The sequence below is a fragment of the Corapipo altera genome, unplaced genomic scaffold, assembly GCF_003945725.1.
Source record: "Corapipo altera isolate COAL_440 unplaced genomic scaffold, ASM394572v1 53, whole genome shotgun sequence".
Taxonomy (NCBI): domain Eukaryota; kingdom Metazoa; phylum Chordata; class Aves; order Passeriformes; family Pipridae; genus Corapipo; species Corapipo altera.
In genome coordinates, this window is record NW_020884900.1 from 5,547,687 (window position 1) to 5,574,346 (window position 26,660).

Consider the following 26,660-nt stretch of genomic DNA (forward strand, 5'->3'; position numbering starts at 1 on the left):
TTTTCTTTCAATTGTCACAAGATTGGCACCCACAGCACTCTAGAGCTCAAGCATACAGAAAGCCTTCTATTTACCAGCTTCTAGTTATAGACAGATAAAAGTGAATGGAACTGGTTTGTTTCCTAAAATAATGCACCACAACGAAGTTTCCAGTCCTGGAAACACAGTTCATATGGCTATGTATAAGCACACAAGTGGTTCCGGTGAAGCAAAGTTACTCATATGGTCTGTGTTGAGCTTGTGCCTCGAGGCTCTGGGACCTTAGTGCCACAGACCTTTGCTGTTATTGGCAATACTGGCAGAAGCTGTTCTCACCCACACGTGGCCTTTTCCCCTCTCACTCCGTCACCTCAGCTGTGTCAATGCATTGTGGAACTGTTCGCGACTAAAGGAGTGAGCTGAGTTTAAACCAGAAGAAAGGCTGTATGGACAGCCCAGCTCTGCAGGGCCTGGCCCTGCACAAAGGCACTCTGGCACAAAGAAGAGTGCTTACCCATCCTGTCTCTTCTCCCTTTCTCTCTGACAAAGGTTTCAGCCGAAGCAAGGAAAACCTAAGTGCTCTTTAAAAGCTGCTGTTTACAATTCAGTCGATTACAATTAGCCAAAATATCCTCAGCTGAAGATGACAGTGGTTCAAAGGGATCTTCCAGAATTTTTTCACTTGCCCTCAAGGTGCCACATGTTCCCTGGGAGCAGAAGGGTTGGTAGCCAGGGGACACAGGGGGAACACTATGAGGCACTGTCAACTGCGAGTTAAAGCTTTATGCTTTCACTAGATCAAGTTCTCTGGGTAGTACCTCACAAGAGACTGCAACCTAGAAACTCCAGTTCACTGGCACAACTGACAGGTTTTATGAGATAGTAGCACAGAGTTATTTGTTTGGGAGATACATGTGACTTGTCCATCTGCATGAAAAGCGTATGCTAAGGTCTTTTAATGAGGACTATGTGCAATGTCTGATAAGAGAACAGATTGCTGTATTACCTTTTCCACCATAATCTAGACAGATTGTCAAGAACAGACTGGGTCACTCACCATGTGTCATGTTGTTTGGGTTTTGTGGTTTGTTTGTTTGTTTTTGTTTTTGTTTTTCCTGTGTTTTGGGGTTTTTTTGCAATTCCTCTGAAAATTGACAAAAGAAACACAGAAAACCCCAATGAAAGAGTTGATGGCTTTTGTATTTTGGCACTACTTTACTCTGCCTTTGGGATGATGAACTTTCTCACACATTTGATTGATGTAACTGGCTTAGCTGATTAATCACTTTGCCTCCTAGCAGTTCCTTCCTGCTTATATCCAAGGAAACAGTCAATTAGGACTATAATTAATTCTTCCTTTCATGATGGGGTAAATTTGGAAGGTTGTGACCACATGAATGCAGGCAGTGCAGCTGGTTAATCTGCAACCCTGAGCCTCATGCTCCTAATGAACAAACTACTGCTCTTGTACTTCAAACAACAGACAAAACACTCAAATCCTCCACAGTCCATTTGGATACCTACAAAATAGCACATGGAGGAAGCACAACATTTAATCAGGCCGTTGCACTGAAAATTTATGAACATGCTTTTATGTCAAAGATACATTAATGGACAATTCAACAGAAACCATAAGAAACTACAAGACAAAACAAGATGCCGGAAATTAGTAAACCAAGATTAAGCACATTCGACAACTGGATGGGCACAGCTAAAGAAACGGGAATAAGATTTTTAGCACAAAGATAAAAATGGAAAGCCTCACCTGGATGTAATGCAAATTGTTGCATCATGTTTTAAGATCTAAACTAGTTGCTCTTCTAAAACAAACTCCACCATGGCAACAGAGCCTGAGAGGCAGAAATTAATTCAGGGAAAGTGCAACTACAGGCTGTTCAAAAGTCAGTCTACACAGCTATCTCACACCTTTCTCACCTTAAAGTAGCAGTGTTCAACAAACACCTAAGGAGGAACTTACAGAATATTTTAGTAGGTTGACTGCACTCTTACAAGTTTCAATTGTTTATCTCGACAACATTGACTCCAGAAAATACAGAGATCTCCTTCTCCAAGGTATCATGACTTCGGAGATTGTTAGGTTATTTTTATGAAGATGTTTTTGTAAATACATTCTAAACATCTAAAAATTACTCTGGCTGGTCATATCATGTGAAATTTATAATACTTTAAATTATTTAATGTATTTTTATATTGAGCATAATTTGCTACATTAATCTGATAAAGGCAAGAGACAGGCAGATTATCAAACTAGTGAGAATAAGCTTCTGAAATTACAGGTGAGCTAGAAAAGAGGCCTTAATTAAAATTTTTCGAATGAGTGAAGAGGTGATACTAAGTTCCATATATACACATTTCCTCTCAGAGTTACAGGTCTGGATCTGACTTCAGACTGTGAAGTTTGGTTTCCTGCCCAGGTCAGCTGCACAGCAATTTCACAAAATTATCACAGTTCAAGAGACATGAAAAACCTTAACCCCTTGCTTCAGCCTTGAAAAATGCTGAATTTACATACATACATGCATTTAATTTGGGTCTGTACTGCACTCTTCGGGACATTCCAAAGAGAAATATCAACTTAATCCAAGTCAGTTACCTTCAGACACTGAGCTCCTACTCCACTCCCTCCTTTTTTTTTTAATAAAGCCCCAACAAAAGGAAAAATTGCTAAAAAATGTGATAAGTAATGTAGCAGTTCCCTATTGCTCATCATTATTTACAAGGAAACAGAAAATGGTACTTAAAATAATGATAATAGTCAGTTGATAATTTGATCACAGATTCCAGATGATTTCCAATGTTTAAGGTATTAACCACAATGAAGTTTGATTTATTATTATATTTTCTCAACTTTTCTCCCATGAATGGAATAAAACTGTCAGAAAGGAGCAGTTAAGTCAAACAAAAATGACCTTTCATTACTCTGCATGTATATAAACGTGCACCCAGAAAAGCACTGGATATACTTTTCATTAAAATCCAAAATATTTTTTCAATCAAATAGTATTTGAAATAACAACTAAAAAAAAAAAAATCAAGTCAACTCCATGCCATTTTTTTTTCAAATAACCAAACAGATGTCCCAATGAAATTTGCCATTATTCTTTCCATGGGGAGAGTATCCATGACTTTCCAATAACTTTAACAGAATTCACTCGAATTCTGTTTTCCTGGACAACATACTAGGAAAAAATGGGAAATTGGTTTCCTGAGCATTTCTTATGAGGAAAATACCATTATCTTCATTGATACTACAACACCAGATGGAGCAGTCCAGTGCCATCTTATGCATGCTGTTCTATTCAGTTTGGTTTATATTTTTTTAAAACTTGTGGGTGATTGCAAAGATTACAGGACTGTTAGGTGGCCACATATACAAATCATCAATTAGTATGCCTAAATAGAAAAGTGTCTCTGCCTCATTGGTATAACTGCTTCAGTATAACTGGTCCCTGATTCTTCTGTGTGTATTTTCCTATACATTCTTAAAACCATGGGAGGCATACTGCTGAGCTCTTCCCTTTTCTGTAGGTTTTGCTCTCTGAACTGTTTGTAAGGACTACAAATTTGCCAGTTTTCCACGCAAGGACAACTACTACAGCTGCTCACAGAACAGGGGGGAAAAACATCAAAACAAAACAACAAAACCAACCAACAGTGAAACAGAAGTTTTAAGACAATTTGTTGCTATTGGTTAGACATTCATAAGAAAGAAAAGAGGGTCAAAGTAAACGAATCTTTCAGTAGAACCACTGTCAGTGAGATATGTGAGGTGCACTGAAGACATTGTACTATCAACCTAGAGACCTTAGAAAATGAAGGTATCCTACTAATACATACCTGACATGGATGTAGGCTGGGAGCCTAGCAATTGAGTTCTGATTTTATCAACACTTAGAAATAAAAGAAATCTACCTCCTGTCAGGAAACCATGCAAATGGGAAGCCTGCTACCCTGATCACTGTTCCAAGCCACTGATCTGACAGGGAAGGCTTCAATGGCTCCGGAAGCAAAGCCTCAACTGGGAGCTTTAACAACTCGTTGCAAAAACAACTGCTTAGAGTGGCCTCCTGGATCACACCGCTGGTTGGCTAGATCATTTCAGTTCTGAGTACATTGTCAAATGGTTGGGAAAAAGGCAAATCTGATCTGAAATGTCATTCCTGCCCCAAGAGTCCCCTGTAAGTACTCAGTAAGTTAGTTCTGCTCTCAAAAAAGTAACATCCATTGAAAGATGATTAAGGTTACTGAAAAAATAAGGGTTTTGAGAAGTGTCTGATAGGGACTGTTGCTCTGAGGATCAAAATATCCACAAAGAATCTCACTGTCTCAGGTCTCCCAGTCCACGTCTTCTCCTGGTTGAACCCCAACAGCATAAAATGATGATCCTTTGCTGACTGGATGAGTGCTCATTTGGCTTAACAACAAATGAACAGGGAGAAAAAAAGAAGTCATGTTTGTTTACATGTTCATATTTTGTGTAAACAAAGTTTTTAAATTCCCTGCATATTTATTTCATCCTTTTTCACAGACTCTTTTCACAATATCTGACTTAGGACAAGAAAAAGAATTTCCAACATAGGTTGAGAAATATTTACTTACCCACACAGAAAAGCACAGGACAGTTTAAATGTGCAGGTCTACAACAGCTCTGAGATGCAAAAAGTTCCTTCCTTGCAGAAGGTTTTCATAGACTAATGGACAGAAATTTGCGGTGTAGTTTCTGTGCAGATAAGTGTTCCCAAGCCCTTGAAAACAAATGTGAAATAAAATCTCCTCGTTACAGAATCCCTCCCCACTGCTGTTGTACTAAGTGGTCTCATTGCGTTTAATGTATTTCCACTTCTTCCTTGTGCTGTCAAGAATCTCACCCCTGTTTTACACCTGGGGAACTGGGGCACAGAAAGGCTAAGGATATATCTAAATGGCAAAACTATGTCCATCAGGTAAAATCTCTAACACAGATGTGTCTTCAGTACAGACCTAATCCATCTACAATCTGCTTTTAAGGATATAATTTCCTTTGCAAAGAGGAGCTGTAAGTAGTAAGGAGGGTTATGGCCAAATACAAAGTTCCTCTCTAAGAGTGCTTTGCACTGACAGTTCTAATACACTGCATACCAGAGGACCCAGGGGACTTAACCGAAACCATGCACCCTGCTTTGTCACAGGCACCTCATTTAACTGAGGTCTAATAAATAATAGATTAAAGCCCTGGACGTGATATCATCTCTTGTCTTGCTGTGATTCTTGTAAAATTGTACAAAAGGGACTTTCAAAAACAATTAAAAAAAAACCCAGAAGGTTTCCTCATGAAAGCAGCTACAAAGATTTAAAAGTTACAACAAAGAATCAAAGCAGTGGAGCAGGGCTTTGCTCAGATGGTATCTGCTAATGGCCAAGGCATGCTCCACAGCGAGAGAGCCCGCAGGCACCTCCTGAGCAGCTGGAGATGTGAGCACCCTACACCCACACAGTCTGCAGGGTCCTGCACAGCTCCACAGGCTCCTCTGGTCTAAGTGACACGAGACCAGGGCTGTAGCAGGGGATACTCAAGGACAAGGACTGCAGGGCATACTGCCACAACTCCCTGTCTGAGGGAACATCATTCAATGTTGGCTTAAATTCACTGCATTAAGGCAATGCAACAGCAGCGTCACTGAAATAGCTTTGAATATTCTTAGGTGTTGAAGGTTCTTAGGTGTCCTTGAGTTCCAAGATTTTAACTAATTATTTTGATGCTTATCCATCAAAAATAAGAAAGGTCTGATAGGAAATGATCATCACAAACATCAGCAGCTGCTATGCATAGATGCTACTGATACAGAGACAGCTGGGTACACATTTCTGTGGTCATTTCCTTGATGAATAGAGAGTGCACTGTTGTACATAAAAATGGTATTGTCAGCCTCTCTCAAAACTCTATAGGTTCAGTCTTGATCTGAATGACTGAGACTTGTTTTTAAGAGACAGAAAGACTCCAAAATCTGTCAGTCCTTGTCCTGCTGGCATTCCACTCCTAGGAAGACAACAGCTTTCACCAGCAACTCTCAAACCCATAAGACGTGCATCCGATTCTGAAAAAGGCTACCATGGACGTGTCACTTAAGTACACAGAGAACAGAAGTTTTAAAAAGAATACTCGTTCAGCCAGCTAGGTTTATGGTCCAGCAGGAGCATGAAAAACATGTCACAAGCCCTCTGGGAAAACAGAACTAAGTGCTCTGGGTTGGCAACCCAGGACAGTTGGCAAATCAACATACGAGAGAAAGAGGAAACCTCTTCAAAGGCTAATAGGGAAAGGGGCAAAACATGGGCATGTTGAAGCCTGCTCCTAAATGTCATTATTCAAGAGGAAGCTAATGATTCTTCCCCACTTCCACAGGATGTGTTCTTCCCCCATAAGCTATCATTTAAAGAATCAACTAGTACTAACTAAGCATGCTATTAGCTGTTGATATTTAATAATACAAGAACAGAAGCCATAGTCCTGGGCTTGCAGGCCTCTTGATTAAGGGCAGCACTGTAACTAACAGTGCCTTTGGCACTTTGACAGGTTCAGGAGGTTAGTGCAAATTTCTGACAGGATTTGCATATCAGTGCTTTCTTTACTGAATCACTCACTGACTAACTTCTCTGGACCGAAAAAAAAAATCCTGTGGGTTCAGAAAAAAAACAGCAAAAGTATGAAATTTTCTCACAAACTATTGCTCCAGACCTTTAGATGTGGTAAAGAACAAGGTAAATCTTGGATAGTTCAATTTCTCCATTGTGTAAACAAATTGATTATTCAGAGTTTGATATACTGGTGACCCAATCAAAAAGTGCCCAAGGGTGACTGATACCTCAGTACTTCATGGCACAGATGAAACTGTCAATAGCAGAGAGTTGATGAAAAAACATTTTGAGGTACTTCTAAATTAAAGCAGTCTAGATCAGTAAATAAAAAAATCTCTGAGCAAGGACACAGCAATTTCTCACTGTAGAATCCACATTTATACCACGTACAATACCCTGAATACTTAAATCAGTCTTGGTCGTCAAAAAACAAATAAAATAAAATAAAATAAAATAAAAAAACAAACAAACTAAAAAAACACACACACAACCCTATTAAACACCTCCATAAAAGCAACAAATTTAAGAAGATTCTACCTGCATTAACCAACTAGAAAGCTTCAAAAGGTTGTAAAAATACAAGAGTAGATATACAAGGAAATGTATAAGCAAATGCAAAAACAAGACTAAAACATAGGAAAATCATTTTCCAAGCTTCCTTCAAGTGAGATGAATTAGACCATGGAACAGTCCCCATTCCTTGGGCAGGCTGAAGTTGGACAGAACACTGGAAATGCATACTGCAGGGAAACTTGGAAGCCAGACATTTTCAAACATCCTTTCCATCTTTAGCGTTTCTTATTCTACAACTAACAGGTCTAAATTGCTATGCAGTTATATAGTTTCCAGGTTCTCACTAAAACAAGGATGAGATATTTGCCCTAGCAAAGCTGCCTCTAACAGGCAGTTCTAACAGTAGCTCGAAGGAACAAGATAAAACAGGCAGATGTCAGAGCTCTCCCGCTGAGCGCTTTAGTCCGAGCGCTCAGTTTAGCAACATGAAGATGTTTATGCTGGCTGCAAGAGGACTTCAAATGGCTTGTCTACAGAAATTACTTTAGAGGAATATTATACATGACATCATCCAACTACATTAAGTCAGTTCAATTACTGGTAATCAACTTAGAATATATCTGTGTAGTTATTTTTAGAGGTTTTACTGAGGTTTATTAGGAGAACATATTCTAGCACTCCCTTTATTAAGATGCCATAAGGTTCAGCTATTTTGAAAAAGGACAATTTTATTTTTATGCCTTTTGTGTAACATTTGGGTTTCTGAACAGTTTTATCCTTTCTTACACTCCCCAAAGTTAGTTATTTCTGAGGACAAACGTCCATTGATTAACAATGAAAACACACTGGTTGCAGAGAATTTAATTAAGGGAAAGACTACAGAGTGCCAGGTCTAACTATCTAGGAATTTGCTTCTCCCTTCTCAAGGAAGCTCAAGGAAAGCACTCAAAATCCTGACAGCATCCAAAGCAGTTAGGTTTCCTGTTTTCAGAGTTCAAAATAACACAGTGCAAGGGACAGTAGAGCTCCCAATAAATACACTGGGACAGACAGTTTTACGTTTTGGATTCTGGATGCTACTGGGATACAGTAACTCGGTTACAGGAGGACTCTCTGCACCCCTGCCCATGCTGTGGTGTGGGCACAGAGCCCCTGCAGTGCACACTCAGCACTATTTGCTACCGTGTAAAAGATTTCAAGCATCACAATGGTTATGGCTGCCTCCTCTACCATACAACCACTATACAGGAAAACTTCTAATTCTTCTGGGAGCTGGGAAAGGGAGTAAGCATATTTTAAAACCATATTCTGCTTAGCGATTCCACATGGATCCCATCTTAACTCTCATGCCTTAATAAATCAGAATCGAATCCATAAAAATAATATTAAGTTAACATGAGTGAAGTGAGGATATCTTTAAAGACAAGGCAAGTTAAAAAAAAAAAAGTCACCCTCCCACTCTATTTCCACCCTATCTTTAGACTAGCTTTTATTACTTGACCAACATTTTTTAAGGGTCTGTTTTGTTTTCTATACACATGTAACTCCCATTACTGTCAGTGGAAATTATGTATGCACATCAGTAGCAAACCAGACTGCAGGATATTTAGCTCTCTAAGGTATCCATGTCCTTGTTACAGTCATGTTTCAGGAGAAAAGCCAACAAATATATTTGGAATTCTGCCTTTAAACAAACACCATATTACAACAGGCACAAGCACTGTCTGATTCTTCCAAATGGAGGCAATACCCAAGAGAGAATCCTACTTAAACCAACAAAAGAGTGGATTAACAGCATTTGTCTTTTCCCACCATTCCCACAATGCTGCAGTGTCTTACATGATGAAATTAATAAGAAATATCTCTGTAAGACAAACAAATAAAACAGGTTTTTTCAATAACCTGTATACTGAAATACTTAAAAAAATTATGGCAATGCTTGAGAACAGCAAGTAAGAAGATCGTAACATTTAGTTACTAGAACTAAGAGTACTTTTCCATTCACAGACCACAAACAGCTTTTACAATATTGGATCTCTATCACCATAAATTGGAGGAGGAAATAATGGGTGAAGTGGAAGAAATCTGGCCAAGAACTGAAATGACAAGAAAACCATTTTTCCTAACTCCTCATCTGACGTTTTGTCCTCTGTAGCCTGTCAAGCACTCCTTGACAAGCCAGTGTGCTGACCTCTCAGAAGCCAGAATCCCATGAGATCATGAAGGTTATTCTTTTCCACATAAAGAATCCTGATATACAAAACCTCTGACAATAACCTGTTCATTCAACTTGTTATTATTTTCCAAAATATGAACAAATCTCCCTTCAGATACCTAGTTTTCTTTCCAAGGCATTTATATTCACATATTCACTTCAGTGTTCCTCTTCTTCTAAGGCTGAGTGAAAAATGCACATTAGCAGTGGCATATTCATCACTGTATGCCTTAAAGTCAGGAAAGCACTTGATTTCCAGTAAGAGCATGTATTTTCATTCCATCACTAATCATCTCACTGCAATGTTTTCCCTAAACCACACTTAATGTTTTTATTAAGAAATTAAATCTAATCACGAATGCAGGCATGTGAACTACAGAGTCTTTGGACAGAGACACTTGTCCTGCCACGCTACACACCAGCAGACTGTAAAAGCAATTATGGTTTCTAAAACTCTGTGTTTCTTCAATGAACTTACTGCTTTCTCTGTGCCAAATGAAATTCTGACAGGGTCTCAAAACCAACACAAAAGGTGAAATGAAACTTAATGAGAGTTTTGCAGCTGAAATCCACAAAGCTTGATCCTATTCAAAGTTATTTCTCTTCTGTCACAGGAGGAGAACTCATAATAGACCTTAAGCTCCCTTTGAACACCTCTGTTTGAAAAAACAGATCCATATTAGCAGTGTATTAGCAGTCACAAATGCTAGTCTAGACATTACAACTACAGCCCCCTCCTTTAATCCTCGCTGGCTCATATGTATCTGCATGCGCTAGGCTGTGTTCATCCACATGGTTTTCTCTTGGTAATTTGGATATCTCAAGGACCCTGGCCTGAAAATTGCTCTATAAATATCCAGTGCATCAGTTTTACTTATAAAAGTGATTAATTGAATACTCTAAGCTGTTACTACCTTGAGTAGGAAATAAAATGTCACTCGGCAAGCCATAAATCATGAAAGCTGCCAATAAAAACGCCTGAACCGTACTGCAAGTCAGTATCATGCAAGCGAATTATCTGGAAAAAAAGGTACATCCTTGCAACAAAATTATACCAACTACTTGTTTCATTAAACAGCTATAAACTTTTCAGACAATAGCTTTGTGTAAAGTATTCTTCCCTGATTTATCACAGATAATAAGCTTGTGGATGCAAATGTTCAGGTACTTTAAAATTGTTTATTTTTTTTTCTTAAGGGTGTGAGTCATAGGAATTGGTCCAAGCCCTCTGAAGGCAGCAGTGCTTGTCAATGATTGGACAAAACTTAAACTCTTTTTGGTAGATGGCTATCTTATTTCCTACTCGTTCATTTATTTATTTTGCCCCCTTAATCATTTAGCACACTGACATCAAAGAACTGCTTGATTCTCAAGTATCATACTGACTTTGTAAGGAATAAATGAAATAAATTAAGCCATTTAGTAAAATTTACTTGTAATGGAAATACATCTATCATAACAAGATTAATTTTATCAAGCACACTGTTGATTAGCTTGTAAAGAAATACTGGAAAATAAAAGCAGACTTGCTGGCACATTGTATTGTCTTCCATAAGGTGTTTGCTAAACAGTGTAGCTATATTGTGATGATGGCTTTCACTGTAAGTCTGTTTCTCTCATCAGTGTTGTTTTCTCTACTTTCAATAAATCTCTTTTGCATGTGGTAGCAAAGGAAGACAGAACACTTTAATAAGGCAGCTCCTACTCTGCTTTACAATGACGGACGAAGGATGGCATTGAATATTTCCTTTATTTTTCTTCAACAGGCCTTGTATAGAGACATATATAGCATGTTAAAATGTACATCAACAATTTAACGCACTACCACACTTCTCCCATTTTCACAGTAGGAACAGTACACAACAATCATTAACATAGCCTGTGATACATGGATCTAGCAGTTTTCTAATAAATCAAATGGCCTCATGAAGAAAGGTATCTTAAGTTGCATTGTTCTCAGGAAATTAAAAATGCTTTGTGGTACATGACACATTTCAAGAGTTGTGAAATAATCATAGTCTAACAAAACCAATCTACTTCATAATTTTTATAGTGTTTTTGAATGCCATACGTAATTGCTGCCTAAACAAATTACTTCTATACTCAAAGATTAAGAGTGGCTGTAACAGAAGAATCTGGTCTTTTCCCTCCATCTCCAAACAGAGTCTCTCAGAACAGAGAGATGTCTTTAAATTTGTCTCAGACCCACTGTTTCCTAAGGTTTTTGGAGTGTTTAAAAAGGGAGTTGCCCCTGTCTCAAATCAGTCCATGTTTCCCCACCAGCAAACAGTCTGATCCTGTATTTTCATGGTTTTTCCTCAAGGTCTTACAAGATGCCTTGCTCCAGAAGAACACAGTAAATGAAGACATAATGCTCTTGATTTAGCAGGAATGTTTTCTTGATCCCAACACCCCACCTCCACACACACATCTGCAGTAAAAAATGTCATTTCTTTAAAACAGCTAATAACAGCAGCAACAATCTGACTGTCAAACACAACAACAGGATTTTGTGTACCAGAAGCAACCCAGGTGATGATCAGAGAAGTATGGATGGAACTGCCTCTGAAGAGAGCTAGATACTATTTGTTTCTGAAAAAAGTATCTCTGAAATATCCTTCTATAGCTTGGTATTACATTAGATTTTTCTTGTTCCTTTGCTGCAGCTGTCTTTAACAAGAAAACTTTAAAAAAGCAAACACAGGTGTTTACTCAAGGATCAATTCACCTGCTGTTCCTGTGCTCCACCTGCCCCTGTCACCTCACTACCTGATCCAGCCATACAGCTGGGATGACTCATCTCTGCATGAGTACACTTTTAAATGATCTATTTTCAGGGGTTTGGTACTGCAAAAGGAGAAGGAAGAATAAAGACCTTTCTTTAATACCACATAATTTATCTACTTTGCATCTCTCTTTTACCTTTTTGAAGCAGTAAAAGCACAGCAGTTGAATCCTCCAGGATTCTGAATGCCAGGCTAATGTGCAATTCACCCCTTCGTAATGAAAGGCATTATAATTCAAGGGCATCTGCATCATCCTCCACCAGATAACAATTTACTGAAGCAGCGAAAAGGAAAGAGCTTTCCAAGTTTGTTGCAAAATTTCAGATCCGTGTTTGAATGCAGTTGATGGATTTCCAGAAGCAGAGTGGAGTGCTCTGCTTTGAATTAGCCATTATCTTTTACATCCCTCCATGTTTCCTGTCATCACAAAAGAAGATGAGTTACCCTTTAACTTACTGTAGAATAATCTCTGACTACCAGCAAAGGGGTAGTTAATGGTATTGGCAAGGATGATTTAGGAGACAATTTCAAAGTTCAGCTAACTATAAAAACAGAAGTCATACTAAAACAGCCTCATTCATTCTGCATACCAAGTGTGAGGGAAGCAGGGCTGAATACTACAACTGCTGGGAGATGTGACAGTAAGATGTGAAACGGCCATTTCTCCCTCTCTCACTTGACAAACGTATCCAGCTTTGCTGACAAGAATAGATGTTCATCAACTGCTGCTAAAGTATAATATATTAAGCATGACATCAGTGCCCAGAGCAGATCTGACAGGCCTAAGTGCACAAAGGGGAAATCCTTACCTTACAGATCCAGTAGACTAATCCCTACTTTACAAATTTTATTTAAACAAATCAAGTAACCTGACAGCTGCAGACAGGCCAGATAAACCTTTAATATTCTGAAGAGGGCTTGATTCTAAGCTTATTTTTGAACGTATTTTTAAGTCTCCTATAATGAAAATGTCCATTGTTTCAGAAAGTTACTTTACAATCTTCTTCTGTGCGTTAAGAATAGCAGCAAACACCCTCAAGGCATTTGACAGTCAGAGGCTTTTGTTTGCTTTGACTTTTTTCTTCGACTGGTTTGTTATTTTTACACACATATATATGTATAACTGAGAAAAGAGAGAGAAAAAAAAAAGAGAACTAGCTGTGTATTTAAAATCGTTTAACAAAAATTGTTTTATGGAATATTGTCACCCACAAGAGGAGTTCCTGCATTTTGTACGTCTCTCAATCTTCATGCTCTTTTTAGGACAACATGCATGTTTATCATCGAGGTCTTAACTGCAAGCACTACTAAAACAGTTGTTTAATATAGCTTCTCAGATCTTTACTGTGGCTGACAGTCCATCAGAGGCCTACAGTTCAGCAACCAGTGACCAAAACCTAACCTATTTTCCCATGGATACTGAGCTGCTGGAGGCACAAAACAGCAACACTGACATGGAGACAAAGACCACCAGCATCTGTCAAACATGTACTGAACTAAACCATAGTTTGAGAAGCACTACTCCAGAGACAGTAAAAACAAATGAACTTGCACATATTTATCTGTGTACTTGACAATAAATTGACTCTTGATTTTATAATGAGAAACAGGGACTCCCGAAAATGCAAAGCACCTGTAATGCACCTGGTTCTCCACCAGCATTTGCAAAATAACAGGATCATTATTTAGCAAGATAAAAATCACAAAAACAGTCCATGTGGCCTATTTAATTTCTAGTATACTTATTTTATGTGAACCTCCCACTTCATATATCACCATATAATATCTTGTAATTGAAAACCAGCAGTAGATACTTAAAATAGAGAGCCCCTGCAAAATTTGTGTGATATTCTAGATTATCTTTGACTAAGACTTCAGTGTTAATGTCTCATTGAAATAAATTGAAAAACCCTTTCCTTTTACAGCTTTTATTCCAAAGTAATTTACAAACTCTGGAAATTGTCACCAAATTTGTCTTTCATTACTTCATGTTGGGAAAAGGTACCATGGCAGAAGGAATGAAAACTAGTCTCAATGTGCTCTCTAGAAGCAAGTATAGCATCTTTAAAAGAAACAAGTCCACTATTCATAACAGTGGCAGTTTCATTCTTGTTTTAATTATTTTACGGTCCACAGGTTAACTGTAAACTAGGTGAAAAAAAAAATCAGTCTTCATTAGGTGATGCTAGAAAAGACTATGACACCTTTAAACACACTAGTGAACCATTATATGAAAATCTTGCCCACTCTGCTTTTGACAGTACTTCTGCACTGACAGTTTCCTGATTTTCCCTAAGCTTCAGTCTGTTTTCCCTCATGCAGTATAACTGACATTAGGAACAGAAAAGAAACTAGCATTTTAACACCCACTTTTCTGGAATTTCCCCAGGCAAGTAAGACAGGCACAGAAGCTGGAGTGTAGTAACTGAATTTGTTTCATTGTGGGGTTTTTTTATTATTTTATTTTTAATTTATTCTTTCATTGACAACTTTTTTGTTAAGTTCATTCTTTCTAAGCAGGGTTATATTTTGGAACTCTGGTCAACCCTAGATACATGAGGGCTTTTAACAAAAAAAGGTACAGGCAGGCCTTTGCACAAAAAACCTCAGTGTTGTTACCAGTTTAGGCAATATACTCCCTGATACAGGAATACATCTACACCTATTATCTAGGGATATCTAAGAGCAGTCATAATTAAAGCTGCTAGAAAGGTGTCTGTCACGAAAAGGGAAAGATGAGGTGTTCTGGATGTGTTCTGCAGTTTCTCCAAATCACCTCTGTGACAATAATGCTCCTTCCTATCTTTCTAATGAATGTAAAAAGAGTTAAGGCTCAAGGTTTTCATTCTATTGCGAGACCGATTGGACTCACAAGCTATTCAAAAGTTAAATGTGGAAAAAAATCCAAACAAAACATTCCTCCCAGACCAAATCACATGTCTAAACAATCACAGATGCTGTGACAGTGTCTGCACTCTCTATCAGGACATTTGGAAAGGTAATCACATAGCCCAGTGCAATTTCATTTTCAATGGCAGTTCCGCACATTTGTAGGTTTCTGTCCAAATGCCAGAAGAGGTGACAAGGTAACAATTCTGCTTCAAATCAAGACTAACTAGGACTGAATTCAGTCCTTGGAAAGGAAGAATAATAGTCTCTCTTCATAGTGATTTCCCGCCTCTTTCTTGCATTCAGAATGGGAGACAACCTATTGTTATGCCACGCTGGTACAGAGAGGGTAAACAAAAATCTTCTCAGAATGGGGAATAGGACAACATTATAGAATTGCACCATATTCCCCCAGAGTTTTATTTTCTAAAACACCTTATCCTCAGTTCCTTCCATGAGACCAATGCTGCCAACCAACAGTGGTTGAGTAGCTCATGCCCCAAGCCCCATTTTAAGTTAAGCACATTGAAACATAAACAGTTAAATGGAAAGTGCGAAACTACAGTGAATGCGTTACTGCAGTGGAAAATGCTAACTGTGAAACAACGGAAATAAACAAGCTGCAGGTCTTCAAAGATCAAAATCTAACAAAGCATTTCATTGATAAAATGAGGAGATCTCAGCAGCAGAAGACAAGGACAGATAAATGGGCCTGGCAGTTGCAATTTAGGATTCAGAGTGGATAATACTGACAAGCAGAGTTATAATCCTAGTGCTGATTTTTTTCATGGTCTTTCTGCTATCATTAAATTCTCATTTAATAAGAACAGCCTACCAAAGCATAAATCCAGTTTAACTCTTAAGAAAATGGATCATCAAATCCTGTGTCTACTTCAGCAAACATCATCTCTCCAACGCATTTCCCTTTTTGTCTGAAGAAAACAGCACTCTTAATTCTTCTGGGTGACAAGGTTAGGCCATATGTACATAGGTTTTTCAAGGCCCTAACTGGAAATGCTCAGTGCCAGTGTGAGGTCCCCAGCTCATTGGCTGGGATTTGAGAATGCTGAGCATGGTATTACAACCCGATTTTTGAGAAGACAAAGACCACCACATATCAAATACATCCCTGAGGATATTCTGAAAACCAGAAACTCCAAAAGCTCATCTTGATATCAAAGGCATCTAACTCTTGCCTATTCAGCTGTTGATGATTAACAACATAAGTATTTTGCTATCAACTCTCAAATTACATTAACTGCAGACACAAGTTATCACATTCTCTTAAAGAGCCCTGATTGATCAGATACTAGACATTAATTTCAACAGACATACAAAAGCTGTATTTGTCCTTTTTCTTATACCTTAAGCACAAAACTGTAAGATGAAGTCAAAAGTTTCCAAGAGAAGTCATCCAACCCATCCAAGGTAGGATCAATTATATATAACCAATACAATAAATCAATACATTGCTGTCCCACCCATTCTTAAGATCCTCTCAAGTAACAGAAATCCCACAGTGACTTCAGACGAGAGATTCCTGCAGCTGCTTGCTACCAAAATGCTTTCCTTATATCATTTGTTATGTCTCGTGTCATTTCCACAACTACATCCATCTTTATAATATTTCTGCATAAACTGAAAAGTTTGAACTCTGTAAATAAATATTGCCGATTATTTCTATTTTTCTTCAAAACCAGCATTTCCAAAGCTCTTATTATTTCCCTTTGCATTCCAAGAAGTATGAAGGCCAAAATGCACCATTCAAAACCGGATACTCCAGGCATCACCAGGAAATAAACTACTGTGCCAGGTGGATTTTTAGTGTGACTCTGTGTAGTAATTCTTACATTATCACCATCACCAAGGATTACCAGTGGAAAGAGAAAAAAATCGTCTGCCATAAGGATTCTTTAGCAATAGAACATTTTATAAATTAAGTCCTTGTTACCAGTCTCCTCATTATTCTGACACGTGTAACTACTATATTCAAGCTAAACTGAGTTTGTGCTTACCAATCTAAATACTTGAACAACCTACATTTCCTGTATTGTCTCCCAGAAGTTGTGTTGTGGACAAACATATTCTAAAAAGCCAAAGTAGAGACTAATACAGATTCTTCTAATTTGCTTTCTAACTGTCAGTTACGTAGGATGGCTAACCCAAAAGGGTCTGTGCAAAGACAGAGGACAGAAAGTTTTCCGAAAAGGGAAAAATTGACACCTAACTGCACGATCCCAGGAGACAAAGCTTAATAAATTATTGGAAAAGTTATAAAAATACAAATGAAAATAGTCTTTTGCAGCCAGATTAAAAAAAAAATAAAGGGCAAGGGGGGTAGGGGAGTACAAAAAAAGGCAAGAAGTAAAACCTTGGGCTTGCCATTGTTACTTATTTTCTTAAGCTGTTTACTGCCCTTAAATTTTTGGTCCAATTTTCATTTCAAATTTTATTAGACTGAAATCTAAGAAAATAAACAGTTATATAAAGACCCTTTTCCCAACAACAGGCTCACTTAAATTCCTCAATAGTGTAAAGAAAAATAATTTTATCAATGGTTCTGGTTTTTGCAGAGCTTTTATAAGTGATCTATCGCAGTCTCTTAAGATGTCCTGCTTGTTGCTGGATCTACAGAAGCTAAGTTTCAAATGTTTGGGTTTTTTCTCTCTCCTTTTTTAAGTACAAAAAAAATCTGGAAAATGTATGCTATAAACTCTCTCACTAGCCAAAAAGTCCTTAGCAAAGCAACTTAGGACAACTTTTCTGATCTTCCCAAAGGCAAAAGTTTACCAAAGCAATAAAACTGTTTAAAATGCTTTCTCATTCAGAGCATGTCAGCAATGCTAAATTGAAATGTGCAATAAAATTTATATTACAGCCATATTGTTTCCTCTTCATTACTTCAAAACCTGTATGTTCAACCCCAAAATTTAAACATTCCCATTGCCTTTTTTTTTTCTTTTCGTAATTGCAACTGGGATGAGCCATTGTACAGAAATCATCTCTCTCATTTTTATTTCATTGACATCCACAGGCTCAGCTAGAGAAAGCTCTATCCAGAATTGCTCAAAAGCAGTAAAAGATAATCACAGTTCTTTTATATTTGCTTCTCTTTTCAAAGGCACTTTGACTATCAAAATAAACAGAGTACCTACTATATAACTCACGGTTCAAAAGCAGCATGAGTGAGCCAAGGTAGCACCAGAAACCATTGCCAAATATCTAGAGTTCACAGAAACCACAGTCGTATAGAAAGCTTTAAGGACATCCTACTTGGTCTAACTCAGGGAAGTCAGACTATTAAAAAAGCTACCCATTAAAACTATCCAGTTAAATAAATCATTCTCTCTCTGTATATATACACACAACTTTGTTCATGCTGTCAGTGAAAAGTATCTCAAATGTGTACCTTAGTCACATAGAAGAAGCAGTCAGGAACATTGTACCTAAACCTTGAGTGACAAGGGAGAACAAAGCTATCCAAATCAACTCTAAATAAACCAGCCTTGATATTGTAAACTAAGGCAATACAGAGTTCTATGCAAGCTAACCTCACCTACACGCCTGAGTAGTAGCACATGCAGCTCCCAAACTAGGTGAGTCTTTGTATTTTGCACACAGCAAAAGAAGTTTGAGATGTTATTCTGACTTGTCATATGGTAGTCACACAACAGGGAAACCTGCACCTCGGAGCCATGCCAGTTGTTAGACTGGGCACACACCAGGAAAGGGGAACTTGACATCAAATGGTAGCAAAGAGACATTTGGTACTTGAATGTACTGCCAGAGTTTTAACTTTGGGAAGTGCTGTGCAATTCTTTACAGGGCTTTGATGCAGCACTCTCAGTCTAAAGCATTTTGCTGATACAGGATAAACCTAAACATATGCCTAAGCACTTCAGAGATGGGAGAAAGCTCTGTTAAAACGCTTTACAAAATTACGTTTTCATACTGGAGGTGCCAAAGCAGCACTTTTCTGTTATTAATAATCAGCATCGGATACTTTCTCCAAAGGTCCTTTCAGAACATCCCAATCATCACAGTGCAACTTCACATAACACTCAGTGCCCTCTACTGAAATCCACTCCCATTCTCTTACTCCCCATTTGAATTTTTGGTATTTTTTTCCCTGGAAAATAAACTTTTACTAGTAAAATCAAAACTTTAAGCCTTTTCCTGGTGAGAGTTGTTTGTATCTCTTTCTTCCCCCTCCCTATTATTTAGATTTCATGAACGGCACTCTTTTGGCTTACAGTCTTGGACAAAACAATTTGGCAATATGTGTTCATATAATTTCCCAGTTCCTGCTTTTATTCTGTGTAAAAGAAAGTCTGATTGCTGCCCTAGAGTACATACACATTTCAAACCCTCTGCTACTCTGAGATGACTGACCATCATAAACGTATGTATTAATCATTCTATACTGGGTATTCCCATCCAAATATAAATATTTATTTATTTATTTTAAATCAGCTTTTTAAAGCCATAGACTGTTATGGGCTAAATGTCAGGAAACCATAGCTTTTCTTTATATTCCATTTTATTTGTACTAATCTAAACTATTACCCTCCTTCTTGACCAAGCAGGAATACTGGCTGTCAGTACCTTCCCCTCAAATGCACAGCAGCAACACAAAGAGCTACTTTCAACATGGGAGGTAATTTTTGAGCAACACAGTGGCATGGGGTGGAGAAGATAACCTAGTGAATCCAATCCATTCTCACCAACATTTTGTGAACCATTGATATTTCTTACATTCTTATTTCTCTTTGCACAGAAATACTCTTTAAAGTCCACATCAGATATTGCAATATGGAAGGCAAACTTATTAACAAATGCCAAAAACCTCCAGAAGCCAACCAGTGCAGAACTATCACCTCTTAAGGGAGTCAAGGGGAGCTGCTCTGCACCATCTGTGTTAGGGGCCAGTCTGAAGGTATCAGGTCTTGATGTAAGAATGGTAAAGAACTATCCACAATTATACATCTACATTTTGCAATACCAACTTTGTGTCCTTAAGCCACTGGGAAGATTTAAGTCTCATCTCCAAGCCACTTTTGGAATGGCACTGATAGGACTACTGGATGCTTGCTCTAATTCAGTGGCAAAATTAGTCTTTAAGGGGCTTCAGAGATATGTGAAATTCTTGTCTACTGATGTCAATTCGAGTTTTGCTATTTCACATGTGAAAAGAACAGATAATGGAATTGCCCATATCAGAAAACCTGGTGTCTCTGAATTAGGAGAAAAACCTAGATTTAATTTTATTATCTGAGATTGAAATTTGTCTCACTTACAAGAAAGCCATAATGGACACTAAAGAAAAAAAAACAACCACCCATTAAAGCAACACAAGCAACTTTGTTATATCAGTTAAATATATTGTTTAATTAGTTTTCTAAAGGCATACACTGAAAAGCCATTAGACAGCCATTAGGAGTCATATATCCATTTTCTTTTTACAATCACCTGATTTACAATCAGCCAAATTTCTAAAGTAATTCAGTCAAACAACATTTTTGGCAGTGTTACCACAGCAAATTTTCCAATTCCTTTTTTTTTTTTGACTGCAATCACACCAATTTTCCCTTAAGCTCTAAAGCGCTGATGGTCATCTTCGCTTCAGCAGATTCACATGGCATCTCATAGGTAAAAATGTGCCTGGTATGTTTATGGTCTCATTTCAAGATCTAGAAATCTGAAACTATTCATCTACTTCTATGTAGTAATCTTTAACAAAACCAGTTTTGTGTTTTCCTCATGTGGGGAAAAAAGGGATCGCTTCAGATACCTTTTAAAAAAGGTGAACTCCCAAAGGAGTAGAATACCTCTGGCTATTCACACTTCAGCTGACTTACTGTTTTATTAACAAAAACTTTCTCAATAACCTTATTAACTAGCAACATATGAACATGAAAATTCATCAAAAGGCTCAAAATGACTTTGCCAAAACACTGTGGAATAGAGCAATATATCTCACTGATGAAAGACAGGATCACAATGTAAAAATAAAGCCTCAGAATAGATTTTATTCTACAGCTTCTCTGATGCTGTTTTTCATTGATGCATCATTGCTCTAGAGATTCTGTAAAGTTTCCCAGTGCGTTTTCCCCACTTTGCATCAGCTCCAATACGCCCCAGTTTGGAATTATGTGTTAGTCAATCAACAATGCACATGATCTTCAAAGGAGAAAGTTTTTGATGGCGGTACTTTAGAGAAAACTGAGAGAGAGTGTGAGACAATTAGCAAATCTGTAACACAGCTGTTAACTGAACTTGAATTCTGATCTAATCAAACTAATATGCAAACCTCAAATCTACCCTTCTCCCACAGAAATTGCTGTATTTATCCTTGCAATGCTTCAGTCACTTGCTTTCCAAAATGTAATACAGTTTTTAAAAAAAATCATCTGGAGAACAAACAATTCTGAAGTTTCTTTAGAATATTTTGGTGAATTTTTAAGCTTTGCTTCTGCCAAACCAAACAAAAGTGGAAAGTAAGAGCTAAGAACAGACTGCAGCATGAGCGTGCCTCAATCCTGAAAGAGGATGATCTTAACATCCACCTCTCTCACGTAGGGAACCAACACCTGTGTTCAGGAAAGCTTTGCAATGTCACTATTACTAATACAAACACACCCAATTTGTTGCATTTGTTACAGGCGATTTGTAACATTTCAAAACCAGGAGACAATTGCCAGTCCATCACCAGCTGGCACAACTTAAGAGTTCTGCCAGAAAGCTGAAGGATGCCAATGTCTGAATAAAGCAAACCCTCTCCTCATCGCAGACAGGCTCTAAATGACCTTTACACATCAAGGCTCTCCAAAAAACACTAGGCTGCTGTAGTATGGATTTTTTCCAACCCATGGCATATTTGTGTTTGCTACTTTGCATTATGGGCAAGAGAGCACTGTGGAGGAGCAGGACCAGCAGTGCCAAGCATGGATGTACAGCAACAAGACAATAAATCCTTTCCTTCCTTTCAGGTGCCAAACTGAGGGGAAAGGGACAAAACGAAAATTAACAAAATACACGTGCTCTCACCAGTCATATCTGTCACTTCAGCAAAAGAAAAAAAAATGTAAGACTGTAATATGACATACAGATGGAAAACTGAAGGTGGACACACTACTGAATATGCATCTTGCATTCAGGTGCAGAACCCACACTGCCATACAAACTGACTGCTTATGTTAGTGCTACGAGAAATCTTGTCTGCTAATCAAAGCCTAACAAATGAGTTTTAAGCATTAAAATGGTGGGGTTTTGTAATCTTCATATTCATTTCCTTTATACTGTCTTTATGATAGTAACAAAACTCTTGAATGAAGCCAAAGAGCAAGACTGCAACAAACTGATTGGCATAATTAATCACACCAATACCGCATATTGCCCTGACTCATACCCTCAGAAGGGAGCACATAACAATGACAAGGGAACTAAATATAACACAAATATGGATCCTATTAGCATGAGTTAGAAAAAAACAACAAAGTAAATTACTTTCTGTGAAATGCAAAATGCTGCAGGTTGTGAACTTCAGTGCAAAATTTAATTTGTGAAGGAACTGGAAGGTGAGGGACCTGGGAATGGGAACAGAATGAGGAGAGACACTAAGCTTAGAGGGCCACAGAGGGTCCAAGCACTTTCCCTGGTAGTTCACAGGAGCACTGGGATGAACCCTGCAGTCAGTCCTGTGCAAGTGAAGCAGCAGTTTCACAGTCCAATGCAGGCAGCAGCAGGGTGGCCAGACAGAGGGCAAGTGCCACCAGTAGGCTGTGAGGTGCCTGGGGAAGAGCCAGCAGGTAAGATATTGAACATCTGGGCAAAGAAAAGTAACAATGTAGGAAGGAACCAAAGCACTGAAATTTATCCTGTGTTTTCTATCAAAAAGAGCGGTGAGGTCTGAAATTTTCACATAACCATTCGATCCTCCCCAAATAAGACATGTATCTAGTGAAGAGCCTCTCATATTTCTTCACAGATTCCCTTTGACCTTACCCCACAGTCAGGGTTATAATAAAACAGAAGTGAAATCCTGATCATATATTTTCTGACTAGAGCACTGATCAAAAAAATAGGCACACAAATTTGTGTCTGTCTTAACCCAGTCCCTGGCTCAAGACAATGGTCTGTGCTTCACCATTCGATCTGATCAGCATTGCTTTGATCTGAAGGTGTGAGTGCACAGGAGATTTCTTTTTTTTTTTTTTTTTTGGAAGAATCACATAGGTGTTCTTTTCCTAGAGAAAGCATCCATTTACTATCATGAAAAACAAATATTACACAAAATATCTAAACTTTGGGGAGAAGAATGTTAATATTTGCACAGTTGGTCTGTCCTTGATCTGGACACATGAGTTAAGCCAGGACTTGCTGTAAATTGTAACCGGTCAAAATAAAACATTAACAGTAACCCTGGCAGCATGGAAACATACTGTAAGAATTGATTCCAAACAGATCCAAATTCATTCTAAATGCATATTAGAACCGATACATTCATCAGTAGTTTCATATCACAGTCAATAAAACAGAGAAAAAGCTGAAAAATCTCTATTAAAGAGCACACTTGTTGAAGTAGGATCCCTAATGTTTTCAGCAGGTTTCCCATCCAATTTTACGAAATAGGCAAAGTATAATGCTTACAAACTTTATTTTATTCACTGAAAACAAATTATCTCTTCAAAAGTATTCCTTTTAATAACAAAAATTACTTTCCAGATGAGAAAATCCTACCAAGCCTTTTCCACAGGCACTCTTTTTTACATTCAACTGAACAAGGTCCTCCTCTGATATCAATGAGATTTCAGAAATGAATCAAAAGTCCAGCACCAAAAAGCCATGCAGTGCGATGTGCAAGTAAACACCCTGAAGCCCTACAACTGATAGGATGTGAAACTTTTGAAAAATACACGTACACATTCCGTAACAAAATCCTGCATTTCTTTTAATTGATATTGATGAAAGAGACAGAAGTCTTAATTTGAGAGGAAACATTCCTTCTGTTTTCACTGTTTCTAGGCTGCTGCATGTTAATATCAGTGCCTGCAGGAGACTTTTGGTGCAAAAGCAGCAAGGCTACACTTTTCTGCTTCAGAACAAATGGTCCAGTGTGCTTTTTGAAGCCCAGCAATACAAAATAACCAAATCTAATCCTTTCAACTAACAGCAAGCTCACTAGATTGATTACCCCAGCTTACTTAGTAAAATGCCTTTGCATTTGTTGTGAGCACGTTTTAAGAACTATGGCACTGTTAAGCTTTTCAAAACCCCACATTTAGATAAACCAAAGATGTGTACCAACAACAGGTGAGTGCAAGGGTATCACTGCATGTTAACTTAACTTTGGGTGGGAATCCTCTATGATGAGGTCTTGCCCAGGTGAGAGAGATTCCTTCACAACAGCTGGCAAGAGCACGACACAGTTACCATTGAAGAATCTCTGCCTTTCCCCAAGGATGGAGCCCACTGGAGTTTCACTGCATTCCTCCTCCTATGAGGGGATTGCATCATCACTCCTAAGATAGCTCTGCTTCTGAACTGAAACTCCGTGAATGCAGGGATTTTGCTGGTACCTTCAAGACATAATGTCTCATCTTACCCCTGTTGTCAACTCAGTTTTTATTCCATAAAATAGGAATTAGTGTCACACATCTAAATAGTGTGAAACAGTGCTTCTCCATCAACAGACACTCATACAACATTTCTAATATGTTAGACTTCTGGAAATAACTGTGAATACAATTACACTAAAGTGTGAGCATAAATGTACACAACTTTTCTTCCCCATAGTTTTAGTAAAAATTAAGTCAAAGCTGAGAGCTTAAACAAAATATTTGCAATTATAAGTATAAGCAAGCGGTATATAAAAAAAGTCTATTTGGCAGCCTACCCTACTCAAATAAATTAACTCCTATAATATTCCTCCAAACTATGGACAGATCCAAGAGTTAACAATTTATGGTCACATTTAATAATAAAAAGTCTTTGAGACTATTTTCAACTGCTGAGGTCTGATACTTAGAAAGGTTTAGATATCTATCTTGAGTGGGGAGAACACATAGAGAACAGAATAATTTTTCCCCTTGAAAGTTTCAGAGTGTAGTTCATATAAAGCCATACAGCTAAAAGTAAAATCTAATCATAGTGCAACTGAAAGGGAAATGATGAAATAAACCCAAACCCCAAAACTTATGAGAAAGCAGCTTTGGAGTTCCAAACATCAGTTAATTAAGTATGTACAATAATCTGTGCTATCACAGCATGAACTGGAGTAAGCTCATCTGTCCAACTTAAACAGAAAACACTGAAAATCATCTTCAAGCAAATGCATGTGAATCATTTTGGCTAATGAAAACATACCCCTCCAGCTGAAGAACTTGCGTAAATTACATTTCTCCTAATTCTGCCAAAAACATTAAAGGAAATGGATTTGTCGAAGATAAAAGCAAAGAAGGCATGATAGATCATCCATTAGCAATACAAGTACGGCTAATTCTTCTTGACAGTGAAATGTCTTGGGATACAACCCATTTTATTTTTTTACTAAGTGTTTAGATGCAGTATATCCTACACATTTTATCACCAGGTAGCCTATATTTCAGTACCAATGAGTTTTTATGAAGATCAGGCCTTAAACATAATGTACGAGGAAGAGAAGGAATATGGGCAACTTGAAGTATTTTAGCGTGCTAAAGGAAAAAATGAAATTAAAAAATGAAACAAAATAATGAAATAAAACAGCAGCTTTATAATCTTTGGAAGTTACAGAAAGAAGTTTAAAATGGTGTGAACTAATATAATTATTTTGAAAATAACAAGAAGGAACAAGTCAGACTCTTACGGGATATCACAAAGACAGAATCAATAGTGCACTCTACCCACTGTTAAATCAACTAGTGAACTATGGGACTGGTTTGGGCTTTGCTTTTTTTCACAAAACCACTTTTGGTGTGCAAGGTTACACTACATTCTCTACCATACAACAACTTTGATTTATTCATGTAAATGTCAGAAATCCATCAGCAAACAAAGCCATATGGAAGAAAAAGAGATATAATGGATTTGCTGTTTGCTTTAGAAGCTTGGCATCTGTGGATAGCATCATCTAAGTTACAACTCAGTAACTTTTCATATTCTGGTCATTTTCATTTACCAATCCAAAACGCATTTTATCTGATGATACAAAAAAGCTCTGAGAGGAGGAAAGCAGAAAAGGAGTAACGTTTTAAAAACTTAGAATAGGAATACACTTTAATATTTTTCCCTTTCACATCATAAATTTAAAGAACAAGAAAACTCACATCTGTTCTAACTTAGCGCTTAAGAAAAGAAGAAAACGTATTAGGGTTATTTATATCTTGTCTGTATTTTGAGAAAGATCTTCGGTGCCGGACCCAGGCGCTGGTGACACCCATCACCCAAGCTCCGCGAAGTTCCCGCGGGGCCGGGCTCGGCGGTACTTACCCCCGCAGAGGAGGAGGGCGCCCGCCGTGCGCCCCGCCGAGAGCATCTTCACCCGCGCCGGGGCTGCTGCGGCCCCGCCTCGGCGCTCGGGCAGCACCGGCCGGGCTGCGGACGGACCCGCGGGCTCTTAGTCGGGCTGGCCCATGGCCCAGGGCGGCGGCAGCGAGCCGCGA

General features: G+C 38.1%; 1 protein-coding gene across 2 annotated transcripts in view; it reads right to left on the minus strand.

The window, feature by feature from the left end:
* Positions 1–26,639, minus strand: part of RET (ret proto-oncogene) — a 78,674-nt gene extending 52,035 nt beyond the window's left edge. For both annotated transcript variants that reach the window (XM_027649589.1, XM_027649588.1), the window contains exon 1: positions 26,488–26,639. In XM_027649589.1, the coding sequence (XP_027505390.1) occupies positions 26,488–26,533 (46 nt within the window). In that variant the 5' untranslated portion in view covers positions 26,534–26,639. The remainder of the gene's footprint in view (positions 1–26,487) is intronic.
* Positions 26,640–26,660: the final 21 nt, after the last annotated feature.